Genomic DNA, 16,276 nt, shown 5'->3' on the forward strand with positions numbered 1-16,276 from the left:
AGACTATTAACTCTTGAAAGACAGGGATTTCATTGTTTTATTACCTACTTAATACCTGGCAATAGTGGGTAATTCCATATGTTAAATGAATGACTAAATATCACATAATTTTTATTCCTTAATTCTGACACTAATTTTAGTATCCGATCTTAAAACAAAAAGCCACCTAGTACCATTCGTTCTTTTTTTTTTTGTATATTCTAAATAGAGTAGAGAACAAATCTTCGGTTTAACAGTGTTATAAGCCAAAAGAATCCTGTAGAACCTTTGTCATATTTTAGATTGTTCAGATTGCTTTCTTTAGTGGTTTATGCTGCAGCAGCATTAGAGCCATATACTCAAATTAGAGCATATTCTACTTTCTTTGATTCCCTTCATTGACTGCTCAAGAGTTGAGGATTGGTTCTTTCATTCTTTGGGTCTCAGTTTTCCTTTAGTAAATATTTTTGCTAGTTGTTTAAAAATTTGTAGGAGTAGAATGCTTTTGAGGAAGGAGCTAAGGATTCCCTGAGGCTAGCCAAGTATGATTTATTTTGTTAGTTTTGGGTCGATGACAGTCTTTCCAGTGAGGTCTAACATGGAGAGCTAACGTACCACTGGAGTACACCAAGTCCTTTATTTTGTGAAGAGGTGATACCAAGAAAGACTAGAACAGACTTGTACTTAAGTTGAGAAATGGATGTGTCTTATGTAGGTTGACTGTGAAGGAAAATAATTGTTTTTTTTGTTTTGTTTTCGTTTTTTTTTTTTTTTTTTGTCAAGGCCATGGAAATAGCATCCCAAAGGACCAAGGAAGAAAGGTCCAGCCAAGATCATGTAGATGAAGAGGTAAGAGTTACCATCTGTTCACAGCCTTAGGAAGCACTTGTGCTTTGAGGTCTTTTTTAAAGTATTGTTAAGGTGCCCTGACTGGTGTGGTTCGGTTGGTTGGGTGTCATCCCAGAAAGCAAAAGATTACTAGTTCACTTCCTGGGTCAGGGCACATACCTAGGTTGAAGGTTTGGTCCCTGGTTGGGGCACATGTGAGAGGCAACCAATCAATGTTTCTCTCTCACATCAGTGTTTCTCTCCCTGTCTTTCTCCATCCTTTTTCTCTAATAAATAAATACTTTTAAAAAATATTATTAAGGCATGAACTTGCTTTAAATAGATAAGCAGTTTTTTTAAATGAAGATATTTCCTTGAGATGTAATATGTTACTTACCAACATTATTCCACTCAGCAACCCATTAGCCCCATTGTCCTTGATAGAAAACATTTTTAAAAACCTACTAGAGTATATGATTCAAAAAAGAAAAGCCTGTTTCAATTTTCAAATGTAGATTTTTAAATGATTTAAATGTTGATTGCAGTAACATTGTAGATTTTCAATATTTATGTTTGGTTAAAAAAACATTTAATTTGGGAGTCATTGTACTTTTTTGTGAAGGTGATCTATAGGTAGCTTTATTTTATTTTATTTTTAATTTTCACAGCTATTAGTGTGCTGGATAAATATAAGGTACCCTGAATTTATCAGCAGTTCTGAACCTTTTTTCACAGTAGCAGAGTGGGCGATATTCCCATGTTAGAAGGTATTCCTTTCTAAGGCACAGCCAAGTAATGACATCCCTTTTTCTCCCACTCAGAAAAGAAATTTGTAATGCAAAAGGAGGAGAGAGAAGTTTTATTCTAAGGGTAACCTTAAATCATATTTAGTCTGTTATCATTACTTTTGGCATAGCACATGCAACACTGGCCTGTGCAGACAGCCGGGCTACACATTAGTGTTGTAGATGATGGTGGATTCTTTTTTTTTTTAATGACTTGATGTGGGTGAGGATGCTGAGTGAAAGTAAGAACTATATAGGTTTCAGTTTTACTTTTCCTTTGTATTTGTTAGGTGTTTAAACGAGCATATATTCCTAGAACCTTGAATGAAGTAAAAAATTATGAGCGGGATATGGATATAATGATGAAATTGAAGGAAGAGGACATGGCCATGAATGCCCAGCAGGACAATGTGAGTAGCTGGGTGTATGCGGAGCTGCTGTCCCGGGCCCACAGTCATGAATGCTGGCTTCCAGTCTAGTGAGGTGGCTGATTCCCTTTGCACTAACATGTCCTTTGTGCACATTGGATGTAAAAGGGAATTCATTGGCATTTATGAAAGAAAATGACACATTTGAATGAGTCTAAAACTACAGTTGTAGAAAAGGAAAATTTATATGAAAGTCTAGGATATTATGCTGGATCCATTAATACATATATTTTAGGGTCTGGAAATTTTTTCTGTTAAAGGGCCATACAGTAAATATTTTAGGTTTTGCAGGCTAAGGAGAAAAATCGAGGCTATTATATAGGTCATTTTAAAAACAAGAATTTTCTCCAAATTTTTGTTGATGAAATAAAAAATACTTTAATAATAATTGATTACAGCTTTCCATGATTCAGGTCTATCAATGAGGGAACAATGGAGTTATTTTGGGGAAGAGAATATTTTTCACCTCATTGAGATTCGAAGAGTTTCATCATGAAATTCATCCCAAATGTTCATCTATAGAAACCATCATTTCGTCAGTGGGATTTGGCCTGTGGGCTGGAGTCTGCTGATACCAGACAAGATTAACACCCATGATATACTGCTTTCTTTGTTACTTTGAGAAGTTTTAGGCATGTTTTTATGATCCCACAAAACACCATTTAGCCCATAGTTTTCTTTATTAATTAATATTGTAGTGTGTTATTTCATTGTCTAGTTATATGTTAATTTTTGTTTTTTTCTTTGTGGTTACTAGATTCTGTACCAAACTGTCACAGGATTGAAGAAAGATTTGTCAGGCGTTCAGAAGGTATAAAGAATACTGTTGCTATTTATTTATGTGAAAACTCTTAAAGGGTCTAAAATTTAATGTAAAGTATTATTAGAATTAACAGTGATATAGTTCTTAGAATGTACACTTGCACAGCCTATGACATTTCAGAAATGCCCTTTTTGTGTTCATTCTTTTTAACCATAGACTGAAATACAGAAATTTATGGTTTATTTTTCATTGTCCGTCTGAATTTTTCTGTCATAGCTGAGGCATTGATCCTTTTTGTTGTATCCTGGTCTTCACTTGTGAAGTTACTAATGATAACCATGTACTTCTTAATGGTTTTACAGCCAGCCTAAAAGTATGTATGAGGAGCAATCTCAGGAGTTTAACAGCCTTACAGTGCTGGATTTCTGTAGTGTTACATTCTTGAAACAATCTTGTTTTGTTTTACATTTTAGAATGGTGGGACTAATTCTAGTTTAAGCAGTAATAAAGGCAGTCCTTATTTCTTTTAATGTATTTAGTTAAAGGCTTAAATATGAAGGATCTCAGTTTGCTCTTTGAAAATTTACTTTGTCGCCTTTGCAAAGAATGCCTTTTAAATGTTTGGTTCTTTTCTTAGAAAACCTCTTTTTAAAAAGTCCTTCCTGCTGCTTTAAAAACTAAACTTCAGGGAAAAGAAAAATTTCTTTTGCTTAAATATCATCCTTCCTCTTGATCAAATTAACAATAATTGTTGCTTGAAATTTGATTCATAGGAAAACAGCTGTAAAGTTATCCAAATAAGTATTTGTTACTTCTGTCTGTATTTCACAGTCATCTTCGCATTGCACCGTTTCAGTCAATAGCAGGCCATATACATATGGTTGTGGTCCCATAAGATTAGAATGGAGTAAAATTCCTAACACCTAGTATTCTAAAAGCATCATAGTACTAACACATTACTCACATGTTTGTGGCAATGCTGCTATAAACAGACCTGTGCTAACAGTCATATAAAAGTATAGCACATGCAGTTAAGGCAGTAGTTTTGTACGTTTGCACAATGACAAAATCACCGACAATGCTTCTCTCAGAACGTGTCCCCATCATGATGCAGCCATGTCTGTACTTCCAAATCCCAACGCAGCCTCCTTTTCTGGAGTAGAATAGTTTTGTTGCTCTGGGTCATCAAGTAAAGCCCCAGTTTCTTCATTTGAGTATGTTCTGGAGCCTTACTGGAATGGCTACTTCTGAACTTCCTCCTTGATGTTGATTGTGTGATTTTGATGTTTTAGTACAGACTTCAGCCTTTCAAAGTTTATTTGGAACACTAAAATCTGAATTGTGGCATTAACGCGTTGAATAACAATAGATAACTAACTGGTTTGGAATAATATGGTTCTGAAATATTTTCAAGGTACCTGCACTCCTAGAAAATCAGGTTAAGGAAAAGAATTGTTCTGATTCAGAAGATGCTGGAAGCTCTGAGTGTTCTGATGCAGCTTCTGAAGAGCAGGGAGACCATGCCTTCTCCAGGAAATCCACCACTGACCTTGAAGTTGATAAAAAGGTTAGCCAAGAATAAAAATTCCCTTGTTCTCTACCATGGCAGTGTAGCCACTCTCGTTTCCCTTTGTTCAAGTATCTAGATTATGGCAGCTGAAAACATTATTGATCAGTAAATACCTCTAACTATAGCCCTAAGCATGAACTTTGCTTTTGGTGGTAATATCTAGAGATTGGGCTTCTTCTAACAGGAGCTCCTTGGGCTCTGCCCTGGGAGAGGACACACTGAATTCAATACATTGATTAAAAATGATTGTCATGCACTTGAAGCACAAATGATGTTGGAGTTGCCTTATGGTGAGATACTCAAGAGCCATTTCAGGGGGAATTTACAGCCCAGAGTTTCCAGATTCTAAAAGACTATTTCTACCAGTCCTAGCTGCTGTACAGAAGAGACACTAATGGTTGGATGATACATTATAGCTGTGTAACTATTACTTTTCATTCTTACCTTAATCTTTTAAAATTTGTAAAGTTGGGTCTTAAGACTTCTGAGCGACATACCCAACATGTTGTTACTACATTTTTCTCTCTTTGTCTACTGGAAATAATTTTTTTTCTCTTTCCAACTTTTATTTCTATTAGAATATTAAACTCGTAAAGTACCATATTTTTGGACCATAAGATGCACCTAGGTTTTAGAGGAGGAAAATAGGGGGGAAATTTTGAAGCAAAAAATATGGTCAAATATTTAATAACATAAATAACATAGTATTTCACTAATGTAAATGTAAACAGAACTCAACAGCAGCATTAACAACCATTATTCCTCCCAAATGGGGGGGGTGTCTTATAGTCTGAAAAATATGGTAGTTACAAACATTTAATAACATCCTCATGGATATTTCTATTTGGCTGTCTTCAAATTTCTATTAGGAAACCTTTAAGAAAGTTTTATCCCAGCCCTGGCCAGGTTGCTCACTTGGTTAGAGTATTGTCCCAATACGCCAAGGTTGCATGTTCAATCTCTAGTCAGGGCACATATGAGAATCAACCAATGAATGCATAAGTAAGTAGAACAACAAATTGATGTTACTTTTTTTTTTTATCTTTAGAGGGGAAGGGAAGGAGAGAGGGAGAGAAACATCAATTTATGGTTGCCTTTCGTGTGTCCCCTGCTGGGAACTGGCCTGCAGGGAACCTGCCTGCAACCCTGGCATGTGCCCTGATTGGGAATCGAACCGCGATTGTCTGGTTCGCAGGCCCATGCTCAATCCACTGAGCTACACCAGCCAGGGCTGATGTTACATTTTTTTACACTCTCTCTTCCTCTCTCCCCCCTCCCTCTTTAAAAGCAATAAATTTTTAAAAAGACAGTTTCATCCCAAATTCTACCACCAAACCATAATCATTTTTATTTTGTAACACTTTTTTATTCTTTTACATACATCTTTTTATTGTAGCAATATGCATAGTCCAGTGAATAGAATTTTCTTATAAAAAGAAAACCTCATCTTTTAAAATAGTGCTTCCTGCTGCTTTAAAATCTGCTAAACAGCAGGAAAAAAGGAAAATTTATTTTGTTTGAATATCATCTTTCTCTTGATTGAATTAATAGTTACTTGAAATTTGATCCATAGGAAAACAGATGTGAAGTTACCCAAATAAGTCTGCTTTTTACTTCTGTCTGTATTTCACAGATATTTTTTGCTTTTGTTTTACAGGAAAGAAAAAAGATGGTCAAGGAAGCCCAGAGAGAGAAAAGAAAAAACAAAATTCCTAAACATGTGAAAAAAAGAAAGGAGAAGACAGCTAAGACAAAAAAGGGCAAATAGATCAGAACTGTATTACGTGCAGTACTTTGCCATCAGTTGCTTTTCTTGCCTGTATGTTAAGCTGTATGTATCTATGAGATGGGATATCGATTTTACCCAGATGGGTATTATGACAGTGTCTGAAGACTGATTCAAGTGTTCTCATGCAGTTATGTAGAAAAGCTCTTAAGCTCTGTTTTCTAGATCCAGTCACAGGCTCTGTCTGGTATTGATAGAGAATTTATTTAAGCTATTTTAATGAAGAACTTTGTACAATATTATTTTTATATATTTTTTCTCCTCCAGTATGTTTTTTGAAGCATCGTAAATATTTAAATGTAATGAATGTCCACTACTTTTATGTAAGTGTAAAGGCACTTTGGACAGATTCACAGCAGCTGTTTTGCTTTGTTTGCACACGCTAAAGACCTATCTGAAATCATATGATTAAAACCATGGTATGTATAAAAAGAATTTCACTTATAGAGAATTCATCTGGCTATTAATATAATCATTCACTGCAGCTTTGCTCTGTGTACATTGATGATCATTTATAAAGCACTTTTCACTTTTAATATTCTTTTTGAGCTAGGACCTCCCAGTTTATAAGATATTTCATGTTCACCTTTTTGGCATGTTCATTCATCATATATTTCAGTATTGGAGGTGCTGGGGATACAGCAGTAAATAAAGCAAACAAAAATTGCTACCTTCGGGTAGTTTACATTTTAATAGGAAGGCGACAGTAAACAAAGTAAGTAAAAACAGCATATCAGCAGGTGGGAGAGAAATATTGCAGAGAAGAGAGAATGCCTGGGGGAGAAGTAAATTTGCCCTTTTAAAATAGGCCACACTGAGGCTATATTTGAACACATACTTGAGGATTAATTATGTGCATATCAGGAGAGAAGAGCATCCCAGGCAAAGCAAACAGCAAGTGCAAAGGCCCTCAGGCAGAAGTATGCTTGAAATGTTCCAGAAAGGACACTGGAGCTTTATAACCAAGGGAGAAAATAGATGAAATCAGAAGATGCTAGGCTGTTAAAGGATTTTTAGCAGAGAAGTAAGATCTGACTTCTGTTTTGAAAGATCACTATCACTGGCCTCAGGCGAATTAAGGAAATGAGGGTCGGAGAACTGTTGGGTATTAACTGTAGTAACCCACAGGAGAGGTGATGATGATGATGATGACTTGCTCTAGGAGAATAGCAGGGAACATGAAGAGAAGTGGTTGGACTCTAGATAGAGCACAAAAGTAGAATGAACTAGATGTGCTAGGGAATATATGAGGAGTATGGAGAAAGAATGAAGGATGACATCGGGGATTATTACTAGCAATTGAGAGACTACTGGAATTGCCACCTACTGTGTTGGAAAGGAATGTGGGTGGAACAAGTTTGGGTGAAAGGGAGCAAGAGGGTGAGATGCCAAAAAGGCTCAAATATTGAGAGGAACCAATTTTTTAATTAACATATACTTTACATTAGAAATGATTGCATTTAGCCCTTGCATCAGAAACAATTTCTGTAAATAAACTTAGTTTCCTTTAAACTGAAGCTTGTGCCTTTTTGTTTGAGAGTTGATGGGTTATTGGGGGTTGGCAGGGAAGGTTTCAGCTGAGCTTTTAAAATCTTCAGTCAAATTTATTATGTTCATAATAGAATATCCTCCCCTCTTGGACTTAAAAAAATTAAAATATGGAATAAAATTTCAATGAAACAGTCACCCCAATGAAATATTCTGTAGTTAACAAAAGAGAATACAAACCAGATTAATTCTGTGTACTTTAGGGGATTTTTATCTTCAAGAAATACTAGTTCTTGTATTTGGCCTTATTCTGACAAGATTTATGGTTTTTTTTTCCCAATCAGGGTTGACATTCAATCTATTAGTTTAAGGTGTCCAACATAGTGGTTATATATTTCTATAACTTACCAAGTGATTCCCCCCAAATTCTAGTACCCAACTGGCCCCATATATAGTTACTACAATATTATTGACCATATTTCCTATAGTGTACTTTTACATCTGTGACTGTATTGTAACTACCAATTTGTGCTTCTTAATCCCTTCACCTTTTTCACCCAGCCCTCAACCCCGTCCTATCTGGCAACCACTAGTTTCTTCTCTGCGTCTGAGTTAGTTTGTGTTTTTGTTCATTTATTCTGTTCTTCAGATTCCACAGATAAGTGAAGTCATAGGATATTTTACTTAGTACATTTTGCATAACAGCCTCTACGTCCATTCATGTTGTTGCAAATGGTAAGATTTCATTCTTTTTATGGCCAGGTAATACTCTTCTGGAGGGCAGGCCCCTTGGGGTACAAGATCCCCCAATTAGGTGAGTGTTCTAGGAACCCTTCTGTATCAGTGTACCGCCTGGCATTGTGAGAGGCTGTGTTCTTCTGTAAATGTTTTTTTTTTTTTTGAAGACTTTCCATGCATTTGCCCATTTCATGCTGGGCGATTTATAGGTGCAGTGGTTCCCACCACACTGAATGTTCTTTGACCAAAAGCATCAGGACCCCTGTAACCCACCCTCCCTGTTCACCTGATGTCACCTCAAGTGACATTTTTTATTGTTTCCCTGGATGAAAAAAGTCCTCAAAGGAAACATTTTGCCAATGTGGAAGAGTTGAAACAAAAAACAGCAGAAGCACTAAATAGCATCAAAATTGACAAGTTCAAAAACTTTTGAGCAGTGGAAAAAATTCTTGATAGGTGTACTGCATCAAATAGAGAGTACTTTTGAAGGTGACTGAAGTTTAAACATGCAAGCATACACAATTTTTTATAAATTCTGGGATTGTTTTTGGGTTCCCCCTGATATGTACTACATCTTTAGACAATTGCCTATTGGTGGACACTTAAGTTGCTTCCATACTGTGGCTACATGAAATGTCCTTTATCTCTTGTTATGTTATAGCCTTTGTTTTTAAGTCTATTTTGTCTGATATGAGTATGGCTACCCCAGCTTTTTAAAATTTCCATTTGCATGAAATAACCTATTCCATTCCTTTATTTCCAGTCTATCTTGTTCAATTTCAAGTGGGTCTCTTATAGACAAGCATATGTATGAGTTGTTTTCTTAACCATTCAGCTACTCTCTGTCTCTTTCAATTGGAACATTTAATTCACTTACAATTGAAGTGATTATTGATAGGTATGTAGTTATTGCTATTTTATCCATATTTATCTTTTTTTAAAGAAACCTCTTTAACATTTCTTATATTTGTTTGGTGGTGATGAACTCCTTTATCTTTTTCTTATCTAAGGAGCTCTTTCTGTCTTCGATTCTAAATGGCAGCCTTGCTGTGTAGAGTGATCTTGGTTGTAGGTCCTTGCTTTTCATGTCTTGAGTACTTTTTGCCAGGCCCTTCCAAGCTGCAAAATTTCTGTTGAAAAGTCAGCTTACAGTCTTACGGGAGCTCCCTTTAAGTAACTTTTCCCCTTGCTGACTTTAAGATTCTTTGTCTTTAACCTTGGCATTTTAATTATGATGTGTCTTGGTGTGGCCTCTGTGTGTTCATCTTGTGGGGTGAACACACTCTGCACTTCCTGGAATTGTGTGTCTATTTCCTCCACTAGGTTAGGGAACTTTTCAGTCATTGTCTCTTCAAATAAGTTTCAATCATTTGCTCTTCTTCTCCTGGTCCTTCTGTGGTGCAAATGTTACCTTTGATGTTGTTCCAGAAGCCCTTTAAACTATCCTCATTTTTTAAAATTCTTTTTTCTTTTTGCTGCTCTGATTGGGGTTTTCTGCTACCGTATCTTCAGGTTGCTGATTTGATCTGATGTTGATTCTATCTGTTCTTCATTTCTGCCTTTTTTTTTATGGTTTCTATCTTTGTGCAAGTTCTCAGTGACTATTCTTCCCTAAGTTCATCAAACATCATTAGGGCCAGTATTTTGTACTCTGTATCTGAGGATTGATTGCCTCCATTTTATTTTATTTTTTTTTTCTGGAAATTTCTCTTGTTCTTTCATTTGGGATATGTTTCTTTCTGTCCTTATTTTGGCTGCCTCCCTGTGTTTGTCTCTATGGATTCGGTAGGTCTGCTCAGATCTACCTAATGTAGTAGGTGTTCAGTGAGGCTTAGTGGCACAGTCTCTCTGGCTTTGAGAGCTGGGTACTCCAGGGCTGTCCTTTGTGTGGATTGTGTGTGCTTTCCTGTTGTAGTTGAGCCTTGATTGCTGTTAGCACATCAGTGGGTGGGATTAACCCTCAGGTTGGCTGGCTGTGAGGACTGGTCATAACAGCAGTGAATGAGCTGTTGTTTGAGGGCTGACCCCACAGAGTGAGATTCCATACCCCAGGGCTCTGGTGCCTGCCGAGTCCACGCTTTGTGTTGTCTGTGGAGCTAATTGGCTGGTGCTCTATGGTTGTCTAAAGCCAGCCAGTGGGGGTGTCTTGGTTCTGGGGCTTCTTGGGAGGGGCTTCACTGCAGGCTTAGGTTAGCAGCTGCCTGTGCCTAGGCCAGGGCCACCCGGTAGGAGCTACAAAGTGATGTACATTTGGTAGCTACCTATGCTGGTACTGGAGGAACCTAGAAGAGGATATGCTGTGAACCGCAGCTGGCTACTGCTAGTTTCAGGCTGGGGGCTGCTTAGCAAGAGGCACAGGGAACCCTGAGGCCAGACAGCACTTGTTTGGAGTTTGTGGACCTTTGAGAGATTTTAGGAAAGTCCACAGCTCAGGCTGAGGCTGGCCACTTATGAGTAACCGCCTCTGAAAAAGATTCAAGCCTGTGTGTAAGTTGGGTGGGGCGGGTTCTCAGAGAATCACCAGGGTGTGGCAAGTTTGATGAGACTCAGGTTTGGCACCCAACTGCACTTGCAGGCTGGGTGGGAGGAGGGTTCAGCAAAGGAGTAAGAGTACCTATCAGCCCTTTAGTTCCCAGAGAACTTACCCCTGGCCCTCACTCTGAAGCCAGACAATTCAGTTTCTCCCCATACATTTCTGGTGCTTTTCGAGTTTGTGCCCCAGCACTGGACCTCAACAAGTGACTCTTAGCAAATAAATCCATGCATGGATCATTTAGAGAACACAAGGACCTAGAGCAGCCCTCGGACTCACCTGGGCTGGATGGACTCCCTACTGCGTTTCAGTTCCAGCTATTGTGGGGGTTTTGTTCCCAGCACTTGTTCCCAGATAACCTTCTTTCCACACCTGAGATAGCCCTTCTTACCCATAACCACCACACCTGGGTGTGGGTGGGACCAGCCCATTTTGGGTCTCCACCCCTTCTGCCAGTCTTAGCATGGCTTCTATTTTATGTCCTTAGTTATAGTTCTCTTCAGCTAGTCTTCAGGTAGTTCTCAAGGGCCCTATAATTTAGCTGCAATTTTGTCATGCGGGAAGGCAAGCAGAGTGTTTACCTATACCACCTTCCATCTTGACAGGTAGCCTGACGGTGTGTATTTGTACCAGGTGGTAAAGCTCTTCAGAGCTGTGTTTTGGTGAACCTAAAGCAATTCTGTTTGGAATCAATTTTGCTTGGACAAAAGCAGTGTTCACAGAATTTAGGGACGATTCATTCTCACCTGGCTGCCTGAAGGAGGTAGCTTGTAAAACGTCAAGATTTGGGACTTTAGGGGGATTCTAATCTGAAGAACATTTTCCCATAACTCTCTTGCTGAAGTGGCTTGTATCCCTGTTTGGATTCTGGGTCCTAGTCCGTGGCTGAGTAGTCACCACTGTAGTATTCTTACCAAACTTGTCTGAAACTTTATTTCTCTTCATTCCATCCTTCTAACCAGAAGGCTTGGAAGAAGAAGCATATTCTTAGGCAGACTTATAAGGCTATTTGCTGACTGAGTACAGTTGAATTTTCAGTGCTTGACAGATTTTAGCGTCCACGAATTTTTGTTGCATAGTTACTTACTGTTCGAAGGGATGAGGTTTGGGTCTCTTGGCACAAAGGTTGGGACATAATTTTGCCAATTGCAGATGTATCTGACTTTCTGTCACATTTTGTTGATTTTCTCATCCCTTCAAATAATGCAGGTGTTTCTAAAAGTTTACTGTGAGAAACCTGGATAATATCTTTGAAGCACAAAATCAGTTATTTCCTATGTTGCTCAAGTTCTTATTCTTCCTCTGTTAAAGCAGGTCAGGAACAGGACTTTTCACTGGCGCAGAAGCTCCAGCGTTCGAGCGTGGCCTTGGCGTGAAGGAGTAGGACAGCTGTGGACCTAGGTCTGATGAAGTGCGCCTCCATGGTTCTGGACTGACACCACGTTTTCTTCAGCTTTATAACTTGTTGAAGATGAACTCAAGAAAAACTTTACAGTTTGGTGCTAAGAATTGTGTGAGAAGATCTCCACTTTTCATGGGTTTGTTTTTATTTTTTAATTCAGTGCAGGCAGCTTGTTGTTTCTTGATTGTAGCTGTATCCTGTTTTGTGGCTGTATTTCATTAACATGTTGGCTCAGAAAATGAGTTGGAAAAAAGTTCCTTTAGAAGCTGCTACAAGTGCAATGTAAGGACATCTCAACTGTCATGGGCTCTGAATAATGACATTTCTAAAAAATCCTTTTCATTGCCAAAAGGTTGATAGGTTTTCTAATTTTTAGTTGCCTAAATACATAGTAAATAAAGACTATGAACAATCAGAGCTTTACTTTGATTTGGGGGGTTTACCTTTTACTGATGAAAGAACTGCAAGGATCAGCAGCTCGAACAAATTCTCCAAGTGTAGCTTCCCATGAAGATGTTTTGTGACCATGTCAAATGGATAAGTTTTCAGCCATTAGTAATTGTACAGCAAGAGCTCTCCACATTTTGTCTCTTGAATTGGATTAGTTTTTCACATTTCCCACATTCAGGTTGGAGTTTTTAACTTCCGTATCCCTTGGGTTTATGTTGCATTGGACATAAAGGCTTTTATAAACTCCAGGGGAAATTGTAATGTCAGGTAACAAATCAGTTCAGCTAATTTCCATAGGAAAAGATGCTTTTCTTGTATCTGTGTTCCGCAGAGATTTTAGTCCCAGTTGATAGTGCTGTGGAAATCTCCGAACTTGAATTTGGAGAATCAAGACTTGAATTTGTGGAGTTCTTGTATTCAGTTGTCACCAACCCTTTATTTACTGTGTCTACCACATCTCCCTTTGATTGCTGGCAGGCTAAGATCTTGAGGAGGTACCCCTCTCACAGCTATAAATAGCCACCAAGCCACCAAATCCTTTTTCTTTCATTTCTGTTTAGAATGGTACGATGTAACCTAATGTGTGAGCACAGATATCACCAGATCTCTGAGGGGTTTCCATGTCCCATATAAGTGCTACTTAATACAATAGTTTTGTTTAAAGGCTGATTAACTTTAGCATCTTTGGGTGAAGTTTTAGCCTTTACAAATTCTGCATTTAGTTGTCATGGAGTCATAAATTTGTCCGTGAAAAAGTGGTAGGTCCTTAGGGCCCCAAAATTGGAGTCAGGAGGCCAGAGTGCAAGAGCTAGAGAGACTCGTCAGAGAATGGGGTGTTTAAGGTTGTACTCACAGAGGATTGCCCTTGTTGGGGATGCCTCGGGTACAGCCTTGGTGTGAGTGGACGCATTGAAGGCTAGAAGTTCAGGGTACTGAGGCCAGAGTTCAGGAAGCACCATCTGTGTTAGAATGGGCCTAGTTTTAGAGTATCAGTGAGATACATGCTTAAATCTTCAGGGGTAAGGGAAAATGGGCAGGAAAAGGGGTAGCAGTAATGCTGGCAACATGGAGGGGAAGTGAGGGATATCTGATGACATGAGATTAAGGGGGTGGCAGGGAAACAGGAGAGTCAGGGTTTTAATGGAGTGAGGAAAAGGGAACCCTCAGAGGAGGAGGTGAGGATATAAGGCTTTTTGCTGGTGTCTGACCATGAGTTCCAAAGGGCACTGTTGGAGCGCTTCAGGAATTAGATGGGAAGTGGTCTATTTGACATCTGGTACAGGACCCATTGTGGGTTGGATGCTTCAGGTTCTCAGAAACTGTTTCCATTAAGCAGGCAAATGCCTGACTACTACTGAGATAATAATAGTGCCTGCCTCATAGAGCTACAGTAAAGGGTGCTGGGCAGAGCTTTGGGGAGCAGCGTATGGGATAGATCAGGCTGATAATACTGGAAGTCATTGCTCAGTTATTGAAAGTGGAACAGCCAAATACTTAGTGCTCCTGCTGTGATGTAAAAAGAAATACACAGAACCACCTATAAAGTATCTTGCCTCCCCCTACCAGAAATAAAAACAAAACAACATTGAACTTGAATCTATGTAGCCTCTAGAAGTAACCAACACTTTATAGGAAATATGTAGTACACTGGAATAGAAAAAATAATATAGGGAGTATAAAATCAACCAAATCTGAAGGCAGTGTCTATAAGAGGAAAAAAGGGAGGGAGACCTACTATTAAAAAAAAAACATACGAGATCTGTCCAGAAGGTATCTAGCCATGAAATATAAAAAAAAGAACATTTATTGAAGAAGATAGAAGAAACATTGTATACAAGATGATGCCTCGGTCCCCTTCAAAGTGGGCACCTTGGGACCTCACTCATTTCTCCCAATTACCATCAGCTGTTCCATAATATTTTCTTAAAATCTCATTGATGGTTCGAAGTCTTCCCTTTCAAAGGTTTCAATTTTGGGACAAGCCAGAAGTTACAGGGCACCAAACCTGGGCTGTACGGGGGTTGAGTCACTTGGGTGTTTTAATGGTTTGCCGAAAAACTCTGCATGAGATGTGATGCATGAGTGGGCAAGTTGTCATGATGAAGCTGCCAATCACCAGTTGCCCATAGTTGTGGCCTTCTGAATCATCTGAATAGTTTTTTTGTGGAGGAATGTTCAAGCTTAACGCAAATCTGATGCAGATTTTTTGCCTCACTCACTTGGTCGTTTTGAATGCGACAGCCACACAATACACATACTCACTCAATGGTGTCTACTACCCCCACTGACTAGTACAGTGAAGGTGTCATTGTTCATGAATGTGCATTCCATTCTAGTTGCCTTTGCTGCCAGGTTACATTGATGTCGTGCAAACCATTCTTGTTACATTAACAATGGCTGGACTTTTTCCAGACAGACCTTGTATATCCCCACACTGCAGACTTCATTTAAATCCTGATGAGATCAGATCAGTTGTAAACAGGTGGGGGGTTTTATTAGACAAAGGGAGAAAATTAGAAATGGAGTAGGAATTAGATATAAGGAATTGTTGATTTTGTTGGATATGACAGTAGTGCTGTGGCATTAAAAAAATTGTTCTCTCAGGTGTACTGAAGTCTTTGTGGATAAAATGAACAGGATATCTGGGATTGCTTTAAAATATTTCATCTTGGTCCCTATCCCTAAAGAAAAGTGATAGGTAAAGCAAGACTATTGGAACATAAATAGTTGCAAAAGCTGGGTCATGTATATTTAGGGTCACTATATTATTCTCTTTAATTCTCATATAAAATTTCTAAGAAAAGGGTTTTTTTTAATGAGATAAAGTATACCAAGTACTTAAAACAAGGCTTGTACATCATAATACTATATTACGCAAGTGTCTCTTTCTTTCTTACTTGTTATTGTTGTTAAATAACTTTTTTTGCAGAGGCATCAAAGTTGAAGCATGTGACCCAGAAAATAGATGTAGGCAGATTGTAATGCCTACTGGCACTGGCCTAGCATGGTGTCATTTGAAATGCCTTTTTGGTTCTGATATATAGATTTTACTAGTGGATACAGTTCCAGAACTTGTATATTGAGCAAATGCAGGTAGAATTTTTAGTTCTGCCAAAACCGATCCTTGTTTTAAAATATAGTATCTCCTTCTTGGTGACCTATCCTGACCACTCTATTTGGAATTGTGGTGTACCCCCTTCCCTCTGGCCCCTACACACCAAAATATCTTTACATGATTTTTCTATAGCTCTGTGAGGGTTGGTGCCCCTAACCTCGCACATTGGCATTATTCAAGGGTCAAGTGTATGTATCACACGTCCTTCCTCACCTTCCAACCTCTGACTAGAAAGTAAGCTCCAAAAGGGCAGGGATTGTTACATATGTTCAGTTTTGTCTGAACTGAATGGTGTTTGAAACATAGTAAATGCTCAATATATATTTAAGTGAATGACATGTTGTGTTTCTTAAGCAATTTTGAGGCTATTATGTGAATTGGATGTACCCCTCATGTATATGAAATGCATGA

The 16,276-nt window shown here is 38.4% G+C and overlaps 1 protein-coding gene across 3 annotated transcripts in view; it reads left to right on the plus strand.

Annotated features, from left to right (window-relative positions):
• RIOK1 (RIO kinase 1) overlaps positions 1-7,650 on the plus strand; it is a 35,326-nt gene extending 27,676 nt beyond the window's left edge. For 2 of the 3 annotated variants that reach the window (XM_053664072.1, XM_053664073.1), the window contains exons 13-17: positions 763-828; positions 1,883-2,002; positions 2,778-2,831; positions 4,198-4,350; positions 6,011-7,650. In XM_053664072.1, coding sequence (XP_053520047.1) covers positions 763-828; positions 1,883-2,002; positions 2,778-2,831; positions 4,198-4,350; positions 6,011-6,121 — 504 coding nt within the window. In that variant the 3' untranslated portion in view covers positions 6,122-7,650. The remainder of the gene's footprint in view (positions 1-762; positions 829-1,882; positions 2,003-2,777; positions 2,832-4,197; positions 4,351-6,010) is intronic. The other variant, XM_037165522.2, reaches the window with a different exon arrangement.
• Positions 7,651-16,276: the final 8,626 nt, after the last annotated feature.

Source organism: Artibeus jamaicensis, unplaced genomic scaffold (genome assembly GCF_021234435.1).
Source record: "Artibeus jamaicensis isolate MK-2021 breed Jamaican fruit bat unplaced genomic scaffold, CSHL_Jam_final contig_335, whole genome shotgun sequence".
NCBI classification, from domain to species: Eukaryota; Metazoa; Chordata; class Mammalia; order Chiroptera; family Phyllostomidae; genus Artibeus; species Artibeus jamaicensis.